Source organism: Tenrec ecaudatus, chromosome 4 (assembly GCF_050624435.1).
Source record: "Tenrec ecaudatus isolate mTenEca1 chromosome 4, mTenEca1.hap1, whole genome shotgun sequence".
Classification (NCBI taxonomy): domain Eukaryota; kingdom Metazoa; phylum Chordata; class Mammalia; order Afrosoricida; family Tenrecidae; genus Tenrec; species Tenrec ecaudatus.
The window spans coordinates 70,880,290-70,902,659 of NC_134533.1; the positions used below are offsets into that span (position 1 = coordinate 70,880,290).

Consider the following 22,370-nt stretch of genomic DNA (forward strand, 5'->3'; position numbering starts at 1 on the left):
ATGAGTAAAAATGCAAATCATTAAATAATACACTATAAGGAGGACACAACAACCACCTAGATTAATTGCACATGATTTAAGACAAGGAAGGGGAAGGAATAAAGTAGTAAAGATGAAAATATAGATTTTTTAAATTAAGCTATACTTTTTCAGCTACAAGGATTTTATTTTGAAGTGAAAACCCGATGCTGATCACTACAATGAAAATATATAGATAGGCAGATCCCGAAAAAAAAAAGGGAAAAAAAAAAAGAAAATATATAGATATATTGCTCTGTAAATCTTTTGTCTGGGACTACTACTCTTTATAACATGTAGCTATGAAGAAACATGCATAAAAAATGTTGGCTATACTAGATGAGATTATAGAGAAAAAAATCATGCCCTGACCCAAGCTTTATCCCATGGAGTTGCTGGGTGAGTTGAAGCCAATTTTTGTTTTCCTGTATTTAAAATTTGTATGCTTGCATCAAAGGATGCATCTCAATTTCTTCATTATGTTTTATTTTTTACGATTTATATATTGTACACCAGGCAGGTGATTTACATTTCAGACCATCAAAAAATGTGGAGTGCTTCACAAATGTGCATGTCATCCTTGCACAGGGGCCATGCTAAGTGTCTCTGTTTCATTCCAGTTTTAATGTGTATGCTGCCTAAAACGCACTGTAGGAAAAAAAAAGATAATGTATGGTTCTTCCCGTATGTCTCTGATCCTCAACAAATACCCCCTTATACACAGTGCTATATGACCAGCAGTTTATTAAGAAATAAAAATTGTGAATGTACTTTCACATCAAAACCAAGAAAGCATCATTCTTAATAGCAACTACTAACTTTGCTTCATCAGTTTTATCATCGGAGTATGAAATAAGGAAAAATCACCATTTAATTGAAAAGTACAGTGGGTTCAAAACTTTGCAACCACAGTCTTGCAATCAAAACAATACTGTTTTCTTGAGTATAATTGGAAAAGTTAGCAAACTTTTTCTTTTGCTAAAAACGAGTACATTGGTATGTTTTTCAATGAAAATATTTGCTAGCTCATGAAGCTTGCTGTAACCAACTAGATGAAACATTAGAGAATGTTTCTGAAATAATTTCACACAGCATTTTAAAATGTTTTTTAATAACCTCAATCCATACTCAAAGCAACTTACCTGCTTTACATTATATCCTGCTTTTGCACTAGTTTCGATAAACATGACATTGAGCTCTTTGGCTTTCCTCTCTCCCTCTTCAATTGACACTTGCCTGTAGAAAACAAATATACATTCTATTTTTGAAACAATATTGCAAAAACCATAAGCAAAGTTCTGAAAATAACTTTTGTTGATATCGGTGACTACAAAGCAAATCATGTTTAAAAGTTAATTTAGCTTCTTCTTCACCTGTCTACCTTCCAGCTTATTGCTTTCCTTTCCCCCACACTTGTCCATCCACCACTGAAGGATATCAATGTCTATTTCTTTTAGTATGAAAAACCTTTTTCTTGATTTTTTTCTTTTAAAACAATGGTCTCATACAATACTTATCCTTTTGAGAATGATTAACTTCACTCAGCATGTCTTTCAAATCCTTCCATTTGACAGTGTTTCAGTTTTATCATTATTCTTTTTGTAAGTTTTAAAAAGTTGGGAATGAATACATATATCATTCCATATTTCAATCATGTCAAGTAGAATTATACAATTACTACCACAATCAGTTTCTAAGCAATCTTTTTCTACATGGACTCCTTGACATCGTCTCCCCCCCCCCACACATTACCCACCTCCCCCCAAGCCCCTTGTTCTACTTGCTTTCCCTATGGATTCAATTCTGGTTTCATATGACGAAAAACAAAAAAGCACGTAACACAGCTTCAAGGGGGTGACCTCCATTCACACAACACTTCTGAGATAAACTCCAAGATGAACAAATAAAAAAATGAAGAAAACAATACACCAAAAATACAGAAAATATTGAAAACCAGGTAAGGTCCAGCCTGAATCACAGGGGGATCTACTGACACAGTGTAAAATCTATGCCTTGTAAGGCATCTTTTATTTATTTGCTGAGCTCATCCTTAAATTTTTTAATTTAAAAACTATAAATAGCCTGCATTTTTAGTACTGGGTCATAAACAATTACCCTTGTGATTCAAAGTTTTATGTGAAGTTATTTTTATTGTTGTACAATGTGTTGATTTGTTACTATAAATGTAAAATGTATATGTTATATGAATAAATTATGGAATCATCCTCACATGCTCTTTAAATGTTTTATACTGTGGATAACGTTGTTATAAACACCTTGTGTCCAATACTTGTACACTGTGGACCATTTCTTTGGGTTGGATTTCCTGCAGCTCTAAAACTACAAATCAAAGACTTATGTATTTTTAAGCTTCTTGGTACATAATAGTATTTTTATGAGGAATCTTGTGATGCATTATAATGAGCAGTGTGCTTCAAAGTGTGAGCTCTTCGAGTACAAGGCTATATTCCTTAGGTCTGACTGGCCCAGGAAGGCACCCTGGTGCCATAGTGTGTTACACATTTAGCTGTTCAAATGGGAAAAAATGAGAATGTCTGCTCTCGTAAAAATTAAATCTCAGAAACTCAAAGAGGCAATTCTACTATGTCCTATAGGGTCACTAAGAGTCGAATCGACTTGATTACAGTGAGTTGGTATTTGTTTGGGGTTTGGTAGCTGGACCCTAGGTATTCTATATATGTGTGTGTGTTTTCAACTTGCCAGCTGACAAACCAAGCTTCCACAACACTGAGAAAACTAAAGTAATGGAACATAACTTCTACAAGCACCCACCACATTTATCCACTGTTCCAACTCAATACATGTGCCCATATATTATGCCTCCACTTCAGTTAGTATATAGCAGTGTATCCTAAAGAGAGTGTACCGTCCCCTGAGAGAGTACTGGAACAACTGATGGCTGCAAAATCAGAAACCTATACTTTTGCCTACATTATGGGCCATAGTACAAGTTTAACATTGCCAGGCGGATACTGAGTAATTTTTCTTCTGAAAAGGGATGGCAGGGCAAATAAATTGGGGACCTACGATATAGAGAAACTACTTTACTCCCAAACTCTACCTGTGTATCAAATTACAATTCCAATTTCTTTTTCCCAAGATGATATTCTAGCAATGCATCCTTCACAGAAATGGGCACTCACTTACATAGCTCTCTGTGAACTTTTCACATTTACTTTAACCTTTCATCTTCTCTCTGTAATGTATATATGTATATACACATATTAAACAATTTTTTCACACATATATTTTTAAAATTTAAGAGTAAGCTGCCAACCTGTAACCCTGTACCCTAAATACTCAAGCAGTGTGCATTCTATTAAAACCAAAACCAGAAGTGTTACAGCTCTTTTAGAATTTGTCTAGCAGGTTTTCTGGTTTTCCTGGAAAACCCCCACATACCAGAAAAAAAAAAAAACAGATATTAACATGGATATATTTTTATTAGTTTACACATTTTATTCAGGTTTTGACAATCATTCCAATAATGTTTTTAAAAGCAAGTCTGGATAGAGCAGAGGTTGTACACTGGTGGATATAGGAGATGGAGTCACAGGGAATCCAGGGTGGATGATACCTTCAGGACAAGGGGGGTGTGAGGGGCAATACTGGGAGGAGAGGGAGAGTGGGTTGGAAAGAGGGAACCGATTACAAGGATCTACATGTGACATCCTCCCTGGGGAACAGACAACAGAAATGGGGGTGAAGGGAGATGCCGGATAGGGCAAGATATGACAAAATAATAATTTATAAATTATCAAGGGCTTATGAGGGAGGAGGGAGCGGGGAGGGAGGGGGAAAAAAAAGAGGACCTGATGCAAAGGGCTTAAGTGGAGAGCAAATGCTTTGAAAATGATTAGGGCAAAGAATGCACAGATGTGCTTTATACAATTGATGTATGTATATGTATGGATTGTGATAAGAGTTGTATGAGCCCCTAATAAAATGTTAAAAACAAAACAAAACAAAAAACAAATGAAATATTTTTTTGACCAGAAACTTGCTCTCAACTATTTGGTACCCATATGAAGTGGGGGATGGAATTAAATGCTGGATATTATGATTGTGAATTCAAACAAATTAGTTAATAACTAATTCTCAAATATTTTGTTTTTAGTCACCAGAGCTGCTTTGATTTGGCCCTGAGTCTATCACAATCTCAGTTTTAATAACTTCCTTGTTTTATAGTCATGATAACATAAACCAGATATTTTATCTCAGATTTCAAAGTGGCTATTTCTTAAGTAAGCCTGGTTCCTTTCAGAGTGAAATGGTATTTAAAGATAGCAATCTGAGATCCTTACTCCTGGTTTAGGTCTTTTCTGTTAATTGAGATAAAAAATATTAAAAATTTTTAATGCTAAAACATGTCATGAGGTGGGGGGGAAATATCATTAATTCATTCTTGCCTTACCAGGGTAACCAGTTTTCCTATCTTCATAGTGAATTTTACCTTTTTTATTTATTTACTATTTGCTCGTTTCCTTTAACCCCTAAATCAGTGATTCTCACCAAGGGGCAATTTTGACCCTTACAACTCTTGCACGTTGGTAATGCTGAGAGAAATGTAAGGTTGTCATACCTTGGTGAGGCAGGGAAGGGCCCTATTGCTAGGGGTCAGGGATGCTACAAACATCCTGCAATGCACAGAATAGACTCCCACAAGTATAAGGCTCCCAACGGCCAGTCATGTTGAAAATAAGAAACACGATTCCAAATGGGGGATGTTTGATAATGTACGGCTTGGACCACTTTAGCTATAATCATTCCTGTGGAGATCTCATCCAGTCTCAATGGTTTAAATATCCTATCTAAGCTGATGGCACCTTTTCATCCATGTAACCTAGACCTCTCTTCTGAGCTCCAGACTTACATAACCAACTGCCTACCTGGCATCTTTACCTAGATAGCTCATGTTCTTTCTACACTTACCAAGGCCAAAACTGAGATCGGGATGTTCCTTCCCAAACCAGTTCTTTATGCATTTTCTTCCATCTGTTAGTGACAAGTACTCTGGCTAAAAATATGGGTGTCACTCTTCATTCCTCTTTCTCTCACACCCCACCTTTTGTCCATCAGAATATGCTGATAGGGCTATCTTCTAAATTATATCTGGATTTCACACAGCTGTCATTCATCATACTAGTCCAAATCTTTTGAAACCTGAAATGTAGTCTATATTAGCTACCTCATTTGTCACCCTGCTTCTATCTATTAACTTTACTTTCAATAAATCAAACAGCGAAGCATGAAAAGCATGTCAAACATTGGGCCTCCACTCAAGTACCCACTCAATGCAAGAACACTTTGTTCTATTAAACTGGCATTCCATGATGCTCACCTTCCTGACAATGAAGACAAAGCAGGTGCATAAAGATATGTGGTGAAGAAAGCTGATGGTGTCCAGCTATCAAAAGATATAGCGTCTGTGGTCTTAAAAGCTTTAAGATAAATAAGTGGCCATCTAGCTGAGAAGCAACAAAGCCACATGGAAGAAGCACACCAGCCTGTGTAATCATGAGATGGTGATGGGATCAGGTATGAGGCATTAAAGAACAAAAATCTTATCATTGTTAATGAAGGGGAGTGCAGAGAACGGACCCAAAGCTCATCTGTAGGCAATTGGACATACCCTTACAGAAGGACCACGGGGATGAGATGAGCAAGTCAGGGTGCAGTGTAGCACCGTCAAAACATCCAACTTTCCTCTAGTTCTTTAATGCTTCCTTCACCCCACTATAATGATCCCAATTCTATCCTTACAAATCCAGCTGGACCAGAGGATGTACACTGGTATAGATAGGAACTGGAAACACAGGGAATCCAGGATGGATGATCCCTTCAGGACCAGTGGTGACAGTGGCAATATCGGAAGGATGGAGTGAAGGTGGGGTAGAAAGGGGAAAACCTATCACAAAGATCTCCATACAAGCCCCTCCCTGAGGGACAGACAATAGAAAAGTGGGTGAAAGGAGACATTGGACAGTGTAAGACATGATAAAAAATAATAATTTATAAATTATCAAGGGTGAGGGAGGGAAGAGGGGCAGGGAGAGAGGTGATGATACCAAGGATTCAAGTAGAAAGAAAATGTTTTGAGAATAATGATGGCAACAAATGTACAAATGTGCTTGACACAGTGGATGGATATATAGACTGTGGTAAGAATTGTAGGAGCCCCCGATAAAATGATTTTTAAAAAAAGAAAGGAAAGAAAAGCATGTTAGAGTAGGCTACTCCTTGGCTCAAACTCTCTAATCTCATTCAGAAAAAGCACTTAAAGGGTCTGGCCTTCATTATACCCATTTTAGAACATTTTACTATGGTCTGAGGGAAAGCTTACAGAGCAAATTAGTTTCAACAATGTATATACACTTGTTTCATGACGATATTACTTGCAATCTTCTCAATGTAGTGGCACTTATCCCATATCCCCCGTTTCAATTGCCTATCTTTCCTGCACATCCACACCCCACCCCCTTAAACATACAGAATTAAATTCTGAGGAACATGTTCCTCGCAGGTGGACTGTTCACTATAAAAGCCTAGTTTTTATGCTGAGAAGTTATATCCAGGAGTAGTTCCGTTCCAGGATTGAAGAGTGTGTAAAAGTCATCCCACCAGTCTCTATCAAAACAACCAAGTCTGTTCCTATTCATGACTTTGAATTTTGGTCTACGTTTTCCTCCCACTCTGTTCAGGACTTTCTACTGTGATCCCAGTTATAGTAGTCAGGAGTGGTAACAGGTACCATCTAGTTCTTTATTGATCTCAGGCTAGTGGAGCCTGTGGTTTAGGTGGTCCATTAATTCTTCTGACTTGAAACTTTGGGGGTTTTTCATTCTCTTTTTCTCTGAAGGGGAAGAGATCGATAATTGTATCTTAAGATGGCTGCTCATAAGCTTTTAAGATCCCAGTTTCTACTAAGCAAAGTAGTAAATAAATCATTGTGTTTATGCCAATTGACCTAGATGTTCCCTGAGAACTAGAGTCCAAAGACCTCAAGCAGTGACTGAGTTGTTCAGGGTGTTCACAGCCAAAATGTCTATGTAACGTTGCACCCTGTATTGGCTATTATATCTAACTACATTAATATAAATAGGTATGTAGAAATATACTCCCTCACACACATATGAAGAATACTGATGGAATTTGGGTTGGGACTGAATTATATTTATTAATTAGTTATTACTGATAGTTCCACAATGTTAAAAGTTTCCCTATCTCCTTTGGTTACTTATAGTAGTGGGGTTTTATAGTTTGCTTTATATGTCTTTTATGTCCCTAGTTAGATTTATTTCTAAGTAGTTCATCTTTTGGGTGGCTATTGTAACTGGTATTATTTTTCTGATTTCCTTTATAGATTTTTTCATTAGTGTAAAGGAATTGCTTTGACATGATCTGGTACTGTGCCACTTTACAAAATATTTTCATTTAGTTTTAGGAGTTTCTTATAGTCTCTGAAATATCCTATGTATTGGTTCATATTATCTTCATATCGGGGTTGTTACACTTCTTCATTAGCAATTTGGATGGCTTTTACTCCCCTTTCTTACCTTATGCTCTGACTAGGGCTTTTTGAACAATACTGAATGAGAATGATGATAAAGGACATCCTTTTTTGGTTCCTATTTTCAAGAAGAATATTGCCATTCTCTGTTGAGAAAAATGTTGGTTGTTGGTTTTAAGTATATGCTTTTAATTATGTTTAGGGATGTTTCCCTTTTATTTTTATTTTGCTGAGAGTTTTCAATCAAGAAAGGGTGCTAGATTTCTCAAATGCATTTCATTATCATATGGTACTTTTCTTTTGCTTTATGTGGTAGATTATTATGTTGATTGAATTTGTATTATCGAACCATTCTTATATAGGTTGTATAAGTCACACTTAGTCATGGTGTTTGAGGGGATACAGTACTGAATTCGACTTGTTAAATTTTGGTTGAGGATTTTTGTATCTGTATTCATGAGGGATATCGGTTTATAATTTTCTTTTTTAGTGGTTATCAGGGTTATACATGTTCCATAAATGGAATTTGGGACTATTCTATCATTTTCTATATTCTGGAATAGTTTTGGTAACATCAGTCTTAGCTCTTCTTGCAATGTTTAGTAGAATCCTTTATTGAGGCGGTCTGGGCCTGTTTGTTTTTTGTTGCTGTTGGGAGCGATTTTATCACTTCTAAAAATTTCTAATTTGGGCTGTGTTAGATAGGTAGTATGTTTTTAGAAATTTGCTTTTGTCTGAATTTATTTTGTTAGGATATAGTTTTTCATAGTATAGTGATACCTCAGTTGTTGAACACAATTTGTTCCAAATTTGTGTTTGAACAACAAAATGTTCAAGAACTGAATTTACTTTTCCCGTAAGAAATAATGGGAAACCAAATAATTGGTTCTAAGAGTCCCAAAATTACATTCATCAATTCATTTTTCCAGGACTTTAAATCACTAGGAAGGCTTTTAGCCTTCTTCCTTCTTGCATATCATTGTCTTGGATATGCTATCGCCATCGAATTGTTACTGATTTACCCAAATTAACAATAACTTTTCAACCTCTTCTATGGTCTGAGTTCTTTTCTTTGGTGGCTAACGCTTCACACCTTTCACCACATTAGCTGCTTGAATCACGTATTTCCATCTTCCCCCATCTCCAAATATCAACAATGTGGATGGCCATGTTGATTCAGCCACCTAATCAGTCAAGCAGCAACCGATTTCAAATTTCACAATGATGCCTTTAACTTTGTCATGGTTCCCAGTTTTCCTCTTAGCTTTACTGCTGTGCTGGTATCACTGACTTTCTTTGGAACCATGGTTACGGAACACAATGACGATGTTTTAATGCCCCCACAGGAGAACTGTAAGCTGTGTGTGCCAGAGCAGCGCTTAGACTGATTCCTTAAAGGAGATAAAAATAACTGTTACTTAAGAACACTGACAGCAGATATGCATGCTTATGGCTTCTACAGCGAGTGCTAATACAGTTTACATCCTGTGACTTGAATATGGCCTTTCTTGTTTAACTAAAGTATCACAATCAAGCTATTCAGTTCAACTACACCGTCGGGCTGAACCATAAAAAAATAAAAAAGACTTAATACCACTAAATGTTTATAGAAAGACTACCAAGCAGAATGTTTATATTTAATCATTCTGAACAATTTTTAATGATGGAATTTGTTGTGTAAGACATTTTTCTTTGTTTATCTCAAGCCTGATAAATATTCTGAATTTTTAAAGGATTTATAATGACCCGTTTTGTAACTAAACAGTTTTGCACTTGAGTTGCATGCAAATAGGTTTAGATAAAACAAAACTCACTGGATTTAATATATATTTCAGGCTTCTTCAATGAAGAAATAGAGGAGGTGTAAGTTAAGTATTAGACAAGCTTTCTTTCAAATTAGTGACAAAAGTTAACAGATTGACTAATAAAGAAATAATACAGTATACATAACATATACCTCCCCCACCACCCCCCCGAAAACAAACAACCCCAAACCCTCCATACCTTTTGTCAGCAAGATCTGTTTTATTGCCTACTAACATGATGATAACATCACTTCCTCTTTCTGTTCTGACATCATCAATCCATTTTGTAGTTTGCTGGAATGAGTTAACATCTGGTACAGAAGGGTGGACACAGAGATTAGTGCTACTGAAAATTCCTTAAGTGACGGAACCCAACACCAAAAAGAGAGCCCAGGAAGTTGGAAGGGTTCTGGCACATTAGGACCTCACTTTTAATGTGCCTGCAATATAATTCCATTTTATCTGATTACAACTGCCAGTGATCTAAAGAAATCACAAGGGAAAAATAATCTCAGTGTTCCTTTTATAATTTATTTACGTTTTCGACATGATCAAATGAGTGCAATATAGTATGTACTTGAAAGCAAAAGAAAAAATCTTTTGTAAGGTAAGGACAGTCATGGCAGATAAGATGGTGTTACATTGCCAAAATGCTTTTTTGATTGATCACTCACACAAACCAAACATGACAAAGAAAGCATCTCCAGAAGTATGTCAGCCAGTAAGTTCCAACACATCAAGAAATTTTATAAAGACCTCAAATAGCTTCGAACACCACTCTGTTTGCACTGCTTCCTTAGTTTGTGATCACTTTAACTTGAGGTTCGTTAGCTTAGGTCACCACAATCACAACAAAATCCACCATTTCTAGTGTTGGATTCTCAGCAGAGTACTTTTCCGCTTTTACAGGAGCTAAGCAAAACAAGTTACTAATATTATTTTAACCGCATTTGTGTAAATTTTACAGAAATATACTCTAGTTTTCACTTGCTTTAGTTAAAGTAAGCACAAACATTTTAAAGCTGCAAAACATGTCAATGCACAATGAACATACTTAAAAAAAATTAAGTAGCACCCCAAAGTGAAGCTGCAAGAAAAGACTGCATATAGCACCTACCCAGAAAAATTGTTTTTTAAATACTTGTATGACAAATTTATAACTTCTAATTCGGTCATGCAATTATTGCTGACTAGGTTTGACTTTTATATAGATGCAAAAATGTAAAGTAATAGTATCATTAGCTCAAATCAACAGTACCTTTATTTTTAACGTCCTGAAAGCTGTTCTTAACATCATTGCCACCAAGTTGATGATGACTCACTCATAGCGACCCTGTAGGACAGGGTCGAACTGTCCCTGTTTCTGAGGCTAAAACCTTTTATTGTAATAGAAAGCCTCGTCTTTCTCCCAGAAGCTGTAGTATCCTGGTTTTTAATATACATTATGGACTATTAAGTATATTGTGTAATGTATATAAAATAATAAGACAATTTAGGGACACGTTCAATTAGGGAGCATTTTTCTGTCAGTCACTAAAGCTTCATGGAAAATTTAGTCACTTAAAATGACAAAGGCATTATTCAGTCTTTGGAAAATAAAAAAGAGAAAACATTACTTACAAGATTTTCTCTAGATCTCTTTTTTCCTTAGTGAGAGATTAAAATATAATTTTTCTTTTTTGGGTTTTATTGGGGGTTTGTGCAATGCTTATCACAACCCATACATACATACATCCATTGTGTCAAGCACAATTTGCACATTTGTTGCCATCATCATTCTCAAAACATCTGCTTTCCACTTGAGCCCCTGGCATCAGCTCCTCATTTTTTCCCTTCCTCCAAAAACGTAATTTCTTAGTAACAAAGTTAGTCAGTCTTAGTCATGGAGCCCACATGATTCAAATGAAAATGATTAATAGAGAACTGTACATTATGTTTTCTCTGTCTTCCTCTATAGAAAGAAGATGGCAGGAAGCAGAGAAAAGCTAGTGGGAGCTTTTAATAACCACAACAGAGGCTCTGAGAAATTTGGCAAGAGGCGTAAACGCAGACTGTTTTATTTCAGAAAAATCTGAGATCGAGTTAAATGAAAAAGGAAACATTCTTTCTACTAGAATAAAGGAAGGTATGATTTAGTGGTAAAAGGATACTAGCAAGATTTTCAGATAATTCCTGATTGAACTTGAACAACAATTTCTGGGAGAAAATAATCTAGCACAGTAGAAATAAAGCGTGTTGGCACAGATGCCAAAGTAATTATTTCTGACCTGGCTGATCTATAAAGTTTGCTCTTATAAAACTCATTTTTACATGCCAATATGAGGAACAAGCACAAGACAAGAACATGCATGCAGCTAAGCTAAATGTTAAAGAAATCAAGAAAGCATAATCCCCCCACTCACTTGTGATATCATAAACAACAACTGCCACAGTGGAGTCACGAATGTAGCTAGGAATCAAGCTCCTGAACCGTTCTTGACCTGCTGTGTCCCATAATTGCAATCGTACCTAACAACAAAATCAGTCAAACAAGCAAGAAAAATAAGAGAGGTCAACCCATTGCAAAATACCTACTTGTGATATCGTAAACTACTACAGCTGCAGCAGAATCTCGGATGTAACTGGGAATGAGGCTACGGAAACGTTCCTGACCCGCAGTATCCCACAGCTGCAGCCTGATCTGTGGGATGGGAAAATATAAATAAAAAAAAAAAAACCCAAAACCCAAAACAAAAACAAAACTTAATATTAAAAAGAACAAAAGAAACCATGCTTTTAAAAAGGGAAGGGGATGGAGGGATGGAGGCAGAAAGGAAGTTCATGCAAGAGGCCAAAGAGGCATGAAAAATAAAAATAACAGAAAATTTTCCTTTTCAAAAAGGAGAATTTTAAAATGTTGCTTGCTCAGTCGACACGACTGAAAAATGGCATTGGAAAAGATTTCACATAGACAACATGTCTTCCTTTTCTTCTTCCCTATAACCTCTTTTTAAATCTCGATGCCTTCAAGAGGGTTTTAAAAAGTACTTAGTTGATATTCAAATAGAGAAAAACATAAGTAAATGTCAATAAGCAGCCCAAGTTATTAGAATAAAGGAATTAATGCTTTTCAGAAAGTCTTTCTAAAGCTAAAATAGGTCAAGAACACTTTGAAATAGGGGCTCTGACTCCTTTGCTTATTGTTCCACACACACATTTCTCCCCATTAACCCAACTCACAGTGACTGTAGGAGTATAAGAACAACAAAGCTCACCAAAAAAGATAAAACATCTTTTTTTTAAAAAAAATATGCATGACAAAAGAAAAAAATGCTTTATAGTTGTTGTTTTTTTAATTTTCTTCCAAATCTTAGACTGTGGAGATGTTCCATTTACCATCTGCTTCTCTTGTGCCTCTTGGACAAAGTATCTTTTAGTAACTCTACAAGAAGTAATTACTTTTTTTCCTTAATATTAAAATACGGATTTTATTAATCAAATCAGAGGTGTTTTTTTTAACTACCACAAAGTAACTATTTTTTACTTCATCAACGTTAGGAGGAAAAAATACCTGAAATCAAGTATCACGTTCTCTTACCATAAAGCAACTTGGCAGCTTTAAAAAAATTTTTAAATAACATACTAAATTTAAAACTCAAAAGAGAACATATGAAAGAACAAAACCCACACGTCTAAGACACAGAGCAAAAAAAAAAAGATAAAGCCATCTTTCTTGGGTACAGAACTCAATATTGTGTGTTTAATCTGCAATGGGTAGTGAACTAGCCATTTTTCAAAGCATATGGAAATTACTTTGCCATTTAAAGGGATCATTACAAAGCCAACCAATAAATACATGTTACTTCTTTCTATTCACAGTCTACATTGGTACACTGTGTATACATTGTATACCAGCAAATAATATGTAACAATTCACAAACTATGTAATATTCAAATGAAATCTTCCTGAAGCATAATATTAAAAGTTCTTCAACAGTTATAATTTCTTCAGAAAATAACCCTTTTTTTTTTCTTTTTAAATCGTTCTATTGGGGGCTCGTACAACTCTTATCACAATCCATACATACATACATTGTGTCAAGCACATATGTACTTTTGTTGTCATCATTCTCAAAATATTTGCCATCTACTTGAGTCCTTAATATAGGCTGCTCGTTTTCCCTGTTCCTCCCCACCACTCCTCAACTCATAAACCCTTCATAATTCATAAATAATTATTCTTGTCATGTTATGCTGTCCAACGTCTCTTCCCTCCACCTTCTTCTCCGCTGTCCATCCTCCAGGGAGGAGGCCATACATAGATTCTTGTAATCAGTTCCCTTTCTATCCCACATTCCCTCTACCCTCCAGGCATCGCCACTCTCACCGCTGGTCCTGAAGAGGAGTCACCTGTCCTGGATTCCCTGTGTTTCCAGTTGCTATGCTATCTGTACCAATGTACATCCTCTGGTCTAGCCAGATTTGTAAAGGTAGAACTGGGATCATGATAGTGGAGGTGGGAGGGACAGGAAGCATTTAAGAACTAGAGGAAAGTAATGTTTCATCATTGCTACCCTGCACCCTGACTGCCTCATCACCCCACAGAAAGTAACCTTTAATTATCTCTTTACCCAATGTACTGTCACTTTCCCAAATCAAGAAGACAAAATACGTTTAAGAAGACCAGGGTCATCAATATTTGGAAACAATCTGGTTTTCTCCTTTATATTTCACTTGGAGATAAGAAGTCAAAAATAAAATGTTCTCTGGACTCTATAACAACTTTTTTCCTACAAGCCTATAAACTTAATTTGATAATGTTACTTATTACTTCTTACTATGATAACCACTAAGTAGCGCTTTTATCAGTTTTCTACTTGAGTGTTACAGGAAATTGCACTCTAAAAATATTACTTACTGTTCGATCTTCCAAGTACATTGTTTTTGATAAAAAGTCAATGCCAATTGTTGCCTGCAAAAGAAAACAAAACAAAGATGTTAACAAATATTAATATTTTAATGGTGGTCAGCAGTTTAGGGTTAAAATGGAAATTAAGTATGAAGAAACAAAAATATATCAAGGTAAGAAAGAACAAAATTTTTAATCATAATGGTTTCCCATCTATTCAACACCTACTTTGTGTTAGTGATTGTTCTATGGCCTTTACATTACCATCTTTAATCCTATCTTATTTGGAGGGACCAATCCCTGGAGAAGGACATCATGCTTGGTAAAGACGAGAACAAAAGAAAAAGACTAAGACTCAAGATGGTTCGACACAGTGGCTGCAACAATTAGCCCAAACATAAAAACATTGTGAGGATGGTGTAGAAGACAAAGCAGTTATACATATTATTGTAATTTTAGTACATATGGTCGCTATGACAACATCTAATAACAAAAACAATCCTTGTATATCACTGCAAGACAACCATCATCATCCCAACTTTTAACAAAGGATAAAAAACAGGAATAAGAAATTTGAAATTCAGAGATGCCAACTAACTAGCCTAATATCAGCCATATAACTTTTGCTGTACATTTGAGATTGCATATAACCATAATTTTTTTTTCAGTAAGATGATTTTTTAATTTTCTTTTTCAACTATTTTTGAGAACATACACAGCAGAATATACACCCATTGAACACTTTTTATATGTATAATTCAGTTATATTGATTACATTCTTTGAGCCAGACAAAAATTCTCTCCATTTCTGAGTTTTTCCTTCCCCATTAAAATACCTGATCCCATATAAATAGATTTTAAAAGAGCACAGTGGTCAAGGCAGACACTCTACTTGTTTGGCTTTAAGAAGACTTCAAGGAATATTTTTGTTTAAGGTTTAAAGATTATGTGGTTTAAGGTTTAAATTTTATCATTGTTTAAAGGGTTCACTCATCCTCCATGATTGCAGAAAATCTAGAATTCATGAAAATTTGAAATTGTTTCACATTTCCTCCCTTTTGAGTAGGATTGTCCTCTGGAATCGTTGGTCAAAATGTTCGGTAATGTCAGTCAGTCACGATCCAGTTCATTTAGTCTCATAGCAAAAAAAAAAAAGGAATTGTTCATGGAGGCACCTAACCATATATTCTTTTAATCCCTAATTCCTGACTCTCCTTCCAATGCTCAATGAATAGATCAATTATTGTGCCATTGATAACCACTCGCAAGTTTTTAAGAACTGAAGCGTTGTGCGATGAATGAGGTGGAAGATACGCACCAAACATGCTAGTAGACCACCAAGTGTCCTATGAAACCATAACACTAAACCTCCAAAGGAGTGACATCCAATGAGGTAGCTGGTTATACATAGGCCCGGAGTAGAGTTGTCGTGAGAGGGAAAAATCAAAAAGCATTACAAGGGTTCCAGCTCAACACAGTTTTTGTTCGCTTAATTCAAAGTTATGAACAGATGCTCCTAAACATCTAAAACGAAACTCTTAACCCCCTTTGAAAAGCTGCTCCTATCTCTACTCATTCCTCCTTCAGTTGAAGTTAAATCATCACATGTTTACATTTCTGCAAAACCGACTAGCCATTCTTGAGATCCTTTTCTCCCTCAACCTACCTCCTACCAATCAAGCTCGCACTCCCGCCTACCTTACAGCCTAATCACTACACAGAAGCATTTTTTGCTGACCATCTACTTGACCAAGCATGTCCATATCTGAGCACTAAGACTTGGGGCAGGCAGACCTCAGGGCTTTCTAGCAGATTTGTCAAAAAGTAATATTGCAATATTTGATATCCTAACTGCTGCTTCCATAGGTGTCAAAGGTAGGCACCCTGAGTATAAAGTCCTTGTCAACTTCACTTTTTCCTTTTAATGTTGCTGTTTATTTCCAGTTGGGAGGATTTCTCTTTTTATTGAGGTAAAATCCATGTTAAAGGCTGCAATCTTTGATCTTCACCAGTCAAAGTCGTGTCATCTAACCTAAGTTATTAATGAGACTTCCTCTTCAAACCTAAAGTAATGTTATTCAAGCTGCATTCTTCATAGAGCCCAGCTTCTTGGATTATTTGCTCAGAATATAGATTAAGTAAGAATGGTGAAAGGATAGAACCCTGACACACACCTTTCCTAATTTTAAACCACACAGTACCCCCTCGCTCTGTTCAAATGACTGCTTTTGGCATGGGTTCCACAGGAGCACAAGCATTTTGGAACTGCCATTCATCACAATGTTATCCCTAATTTATTAGGATTCATATAATTACATGTATAGTGAATGAAACAAAGAAAAACATCTTTCTGATATTCTTTGCTTTCAGCCAAGATTCATCTGATATCAGCGACAATATCCCTCATCCATGTCCTCTTCTAAATCCAGTTTGAATTTCAGGCAGCTCCCTGCAATCATTTCTGAAATATTCTCAATAAATTTTGTGTGTAATATTGCTGATACTGTTCATAATTTCCATACTGTTGGAACATCCTTTTCTGAAATGGGCATAAATATTGATTTTTTCCGCAGATGGCCAATTTCTTGCCACAAACAAGCTAGCATTATCAGAGCTGCAAGGGATTGTTCACACAGTTCAACTTGGAACCTTGTTTGCCGTCAATACCTTCAAGGCAGCCTGCGCTTCTCCCCTTCAGCACAATCTATTTCGCGATCATATGCTACCTAATGAAATGGTCGAATCTGAACCAATTCTTTTTGATACAGTACTGTGCATTCTTTGCATCTTCTTTTGATGCTTCTGCATCATTCAGTGTTTTGCCCACAGAAGTTTTCAATATTGATATTCAAGATTTAAATTTTTTTCTTCAAATTGTTCGGCTAGAAATGTGATTCTTCTCTAGTTTCCTAACCCCAGATCTTTGGACATTTTATTATAATATTTTACCTAGAGGAATGCCAAGCATGTTCTTCTATTTAGGTTTCTTAACTCTAGATCTTTGCATATCTTATAATACTGTATATACTCGAGTCTTTCAGCACATTTTAATGCAGTGTTTGCGGTAAAATTAGGTGTATAGGCTGATATTCTGGTCAGCTTATACTCGAGTATATACAGAAGTTTACTTATACACAATGAAATTCTACATAGCCAGTAAGAAAAATGAAGTCTTCTTGTAAGCTATAAAACAGATAGTTTTTGAAGAAATTACGCTGAGTGAAAGAAGTCAAGCACAGTAAAGGCAAAAGTGTATTACCTCACATATATATTTACAACAATAAACAGTTGCTAGTATAACCAAATACCTCATGGACTAAGGTTCCATGGTTTCATGGGATCTCATTATATTCTCCCTCCCAGGAGGAGAAAAGGAAAAGGTAGGGGGAAATGCAATGTACGGCTAATCGCTTTCATGAACAAATGAGACCAGACGCACTGGATGATGCCTAGCTACCATTACTACACATTTTGATTAATGATTCCATATGAATTCTGATTAAAATAGGAAAATATGGAACAGATTTTCAAATTTTTACAGACAACAGACTTTCTGGAACCATGGAGGCTAGGTAAACTATTGAAATGTTGCCTTCAAATATTATGTAAACCGTAACCCCCAAAGACAATGTTTTACATCCTACTTTGATAAATAATGACTAAGGTCTTAAAAGCTGTGAGTAGCTATCCAGGATGTAATTATTGGTCTTTTCCTGTGCAGAGGAATATAGAGTGATGAAAAATCAAAAACACCAGCCTTCTAGTCTCACTTCCTTCGAGAGCCGAGAGCCACGAAGGGGAAAGGACTGGTGTTGCTGCCTATTTGTGGTATTATCAGGTTGGGGCCCTCCGCCATCCCTAACATCTGCCTTCACTGCACTTGGAATTGCCGCCTCCTTCCCCCTCACTGGAAAGATGCTCCTGAGAAGATGAAGGTGCCCTAACCTGCACCCATGTGCCTCGGCCTCATACTTCTGTTCACTGATTTGGTCCCTGTGCTCCTGTGGGCTTTTCCTATCCCCAACAGGATCAAATAAAACTTTCTGTCTCCTATTGAAAAAAGAAACAAAAATATGCATAGAGACAGTTAGTGCACACAAATATTAATCTCCTTAACTCTGAGACCAGAATTAGATGATGCTCAGCTACCCCTCCAATTGTTCTGAAAAGGACCACTTCAGGAAGTCTTGGGGAGAATGGAAGAAGAATGTAGAACATTCAAAATCATAAAGAAAAAACTTAGTTTCATGGAAACTAACAGAACTCTCGAGATTAAGACCCTTATTCTCTTCTCCCTTTATGGCTGAAACTAAACTTATTTCTATGGCCCAATTTTCGATCCAACAAGAGACTGTCTATTTATGGGGAACAGTAACACTATTGAGGTACACAAATGATATAAAGTCCTTTTATATATTGTTGGGTGCTGTCACTTAATTCCAACTCAAAGTGACACTGTAAGAACATAACTATGCCATAGTGTTTTCTACGTAGAAATCTTAATGAAAGAATAACAGGTCTTTTCTCCTGCAGACCTGGCCTATGGCAGGGATGTTCAATACGTCAATCACAATCTACTTGTTGATCTCAAATGTAGTGTGGGTAGATCTCATGGTATTAAAAAAATAGACGTAAGCTTATCATCAATCCCGTCACTTAACAGATATACAGTGCAACCCATCAGATGCAATCTCAGGTGTCAAACGAATGAGCAAACAACTGTTCTAAGTGCAGCAAAACTGACAAACTAAGTTATTGCCAATTTTTAGACCTTGGTTTTTTTTCTTAAACTAAGAAAGGGTGTTAAAATGAGTGGGGGAGCTGGACCAAGTAAGAAGTCAAAAACGTACCACTTTCATAGGGAATGGGAGATTTTGACACTACAAGCCGACATTCAGCTGAAGTCCAGAGCGCATGAAGAGATCTAGAACTTACAGAGGGAAAGCACCCAAACCTGAGAAAATGTGCCACCTCCTTGACTGCATTACTTGGCTCTACTTATTTATGTGAGTCAGCCTTCTCCCACATAAAGATCATTGGGTCCAAGTACCTTTCCACCATGACTGATGATCATTTGGAAGTGTGCTTGAGGTTGGCTGTCAGCAGCTACTGTGCGGATTATGCATCCCTGGCTCATTCCACTCAATGCCAAGTCATCAGAGTTATAAACTCAGGTAATGACAAAAAATGTGCAGTTAATTGTGTTGTGTAATATGGACTCATGGGGTTATGCAAGGTACATAAACATACACTGTACATATAAGGAATTCTCAATGCATTTATGAATAAATGTAATAAATAAATAAAAATGTTTTGTATTTTTGTAATTGGTAGATCATTTTGACTTGATCATTTTATAAGTAGCTCTCATGCTGGAAAAGTATGGGCACGCTGGCCTGTGGGTTCAAATCGCTGACTTTACAATTAACAGCTGAATGTTTAACTATTGTGCCACCAGAGCTCTTTAAATTTTATATAAACTTTTAATTGATTTTTATAGTATACAATTTAAATGTGGTAACATTTACCTTAAACCAGTAGTTCTCAACCTTCCTAATGCCAAGACCCTTTAATATAGTTCCCCATGTTGTGGTGACCTAACAATAAAATTATTTTCATTGCTACTTCATAACTTTAATTTTGCTACTGTTGTTATGAATTGCACGACCCCTGTGAAAGGGGCCGAGATCCACAGGTTGAGAACCACTGCCCTATACAATCCAATGCCTAATCATAGGTCATGAAGTCTTATAGCTGTTTTCTTCGAGTTCTACAATTTTAGTTCTTACATCTAACTTGATCCATTTTTTAAGAAGTTTCTGTATGTAGTGAAATAGACTTCACTACTTTGTTATGTGGAGACCCAGTCAATCCAGTACCGTTTGTTAAAAAGACTGCTCTTTCTCCATTGCGACATCTTAACTATCTTGCCCAAAATCAGTATGTTTATTTCTACTCTTAATTCTATTCCAATTATATGTCTACTCTTATACAAGTACTAGATAACATCGATTGCTGTAGTTTTGTAGTAAGATCGTTTGGCTGCCCCTTGTATTTCTATATTGACTTGTCAATTTCTTTTCTTTTTTTTTTCCAGGGGAGAGTGAGAACGCAGTCCCCCACTACCACAAATTATGCAGTCGAGTTTCCCACATTTGGGGAAATCGCAGGGGTCAGCGCATCCGGAGTACAATGGATAAGCCTCGCCCTGGGAAAACCACCTTCATGATCATGGTATCCCCCCTGCCAGGTAAGTAGGAGACTTGTCAATTTCTACAACGAATTCAGTTGGAATTTTTTCAGGAACTCCATAAAACCTATATATCAATTTGTGAAGTAATCATTTTATCAATATTAATTCTTTCAATCCATAAATTGAGGGTCTCGCTCCATTTACTTAGTTCTTTCAATTCCTTTCAATGACACTGTCTGATTTCCAGTACAAAAGTCCTAATCTTCAGTGCAAATATTTCATAACTGCTTCTTTAACTTCTTAGGTATGTTACTCCTTTTGATATGATTGTAAGTTATATTAGCTTTTGAATTTTCATTTTAATTGTGTATTACTAATATAAAATTCAATTAATTTTTATATATTGATCTTATATCCTTATTTCTAATATACTTTTTGTGTAGATGCCTTATGATTTTTCATATACAAGCTCATGTCATGTGCAAATTGTTTTACTTTTCCAATCTGGATGGTATTTCTTGCTTTCTTTCTTTTTCTTGCCCAAATGGCTAAGCTAGAACCTCTAGTGTAAGACAGAATAAACGAGAGCACACAGATAATGTTCTAGATTTTAGGGGGCATCTGTCTTACTCAATCCTAGTATGATAGAAATACCACAAGTAGATGCTTTAACAAATTTATTTTCTCCCAGCTTAGGTAGCTGGGACTACAAGTCTGCATTCCTGCCAACAGAGTAGGAAAGGTTCTGGGGGAAGAATCTGTCCCAGCTCCTCAAGCCACTAGTTCGTACCTGGGCATGCAGCTAGTTTGTCTGCATCAACTTCAGCTATGGCTGCAGTGCCATGTCTGCTCTTTCGTATCTCAAAAATCTCACACCCTACACTGATAAGACATGATTAAAATTCATAAAGATAAACATGTTCCAAACGGGATTGATAACACATTATTTTGGGGGGGGACACAATTCAATGCATAATAGAAAGAATTCAGTTTTTTCAATGTAAATTATTATGCTATCTGTAGATTTTTCACAGATGCTGAAGAAATGGCATGGGGACCATGTCTGACCTCCTTCTTCTTTATCCACACTTACCATTCAACATCCCTCCCATAGCACTCTACTTCTCTACTGAGTTCACTAGTTTATTCAGTTGTATAAACAATACTCATTATTGTGGGTTTATTAGGAAAGGTCACAAGTGAACATCAGTGAACATTAAGGATGCAGCCCATCTTCTCCGTCACGACAGTAAGCTTGTCTTTCTCTGATCTTCTGCTTCTCACCTACACAGTCACTTGGCCTTTACCCTGCTTCTGCTAATGATAAATACCCTAAGGCCAGCCCATTCTGCAAGCCAGCATCCTGCCCATTTAAAAAAAAAATCATTTTATTGGGAGCTCTTACAGCAATTACAACAATCCATATATCAATTGTATCAAGCACATTAATACATATGTTGCCATCATTTTCAAAACACATTTTCTTTCTACTTGAGTCTTTGTTAACAGCTCCTCTTCCCCCACCACCCCACCCTCATGAACCCCTTATAAATTATAATTATTTTCATATCATACACCGTCCGCTGTCTCCCTTCATCCATGTGTCTGTTTTCATCCCCCTGGGGGCAAGTGGTTATATGCAATTGGTTCCCCCTTTGTCCTCCCATCTCCCCCTTCTCTCAAGGTATCGCTATTCTCATTACTGTACCTGAGGGGTTCATCAGTCCTGTATGTCGTGTGTCGAGAGCTCTTATTTGTACCAGTGTAAATGTTCTGGTCTAGCCAAATTTGTAAGGTAGAGCTGAGGTCATGATGGGGGGGGGGGGGAGCGGCACGAGGCATTAAAGAACTAGATGAATGTTGTATGTTTCATAGGCGCTATGCTGCACCCTGGCTGACTTGTCCCTTCCTTGTGACCCTTCTGTGAGGGGTGCC

At 36.5% G+C, this 22,370-nt stretch overlaps 1 protein-coding gene and 3 non-coding genes across 6 annotated transcripts in view; 1 reads left to right on the forward strand and 3 right to left on the reverse strand.

Moving 5' to 3' along the window:
* The window catches only part of RAB6A (RAB6A, member RAS oncogene family), a 61,865-nt gene that overhangs the window by 10,978 nt on the left and 28,517 nt on the right, over nt 1-22,370 (reverse strand). For 2 of the 3 annotated variants that reach the window (XM_075546253.1, XM_075546255.1), the window contains exons 3-6: nt 14,252-14,305; nt 11,929-12,034; nt 9,554-9,665; nt 1,161-1,254 (exon numbers count right to left, since the gene is read on the reverse strand). In XM_075546253.1, the coding sequence (XP_075402368.1) occupies nt 1,161-1,254; nt 9,554-9,665; nt 11,929-12,034; nt 14,252-14,305 (366 nt within the window). Of the gene's footprint in view, nt 1-1,160; nt 1,255-9,553; nt 9,666-11,756; nt 11,863-11,928; nt 12,035-14,251; nt 14,306-22,370 lie in introns of all 3 variants that reach the window. The other variant, XM_075546254.1, reaches the window with a different exon arrangement.
* On the reverse strand, nt 562-667 carry LOC142447512 (U6 spliceosomal RNA). The gene has a single exon (XR_012784209.1). It is a non-coding gene; the product is annotated as a U6 spliceosomal RNA (small nuclear RNA).
* On the forward strand, nt 3,375-3,435 carry LOC142447545 (U7 small nuclear RNA). Its single transcript, XR_012784231.1, has one exon. It is a non-coding gene; the product is annotated as a U7 small nuclear RNA (small nuclear RNA).
* Nucleotides 20,337-20,500, reverse strand: LOC142447584 (U1 spliceosomal RNA). Its single transcript, XR_012784258.1, has one exon. It is a non-coding gene; the product is annotated as a U1 spliceosomal RNA (small nuclear RNA).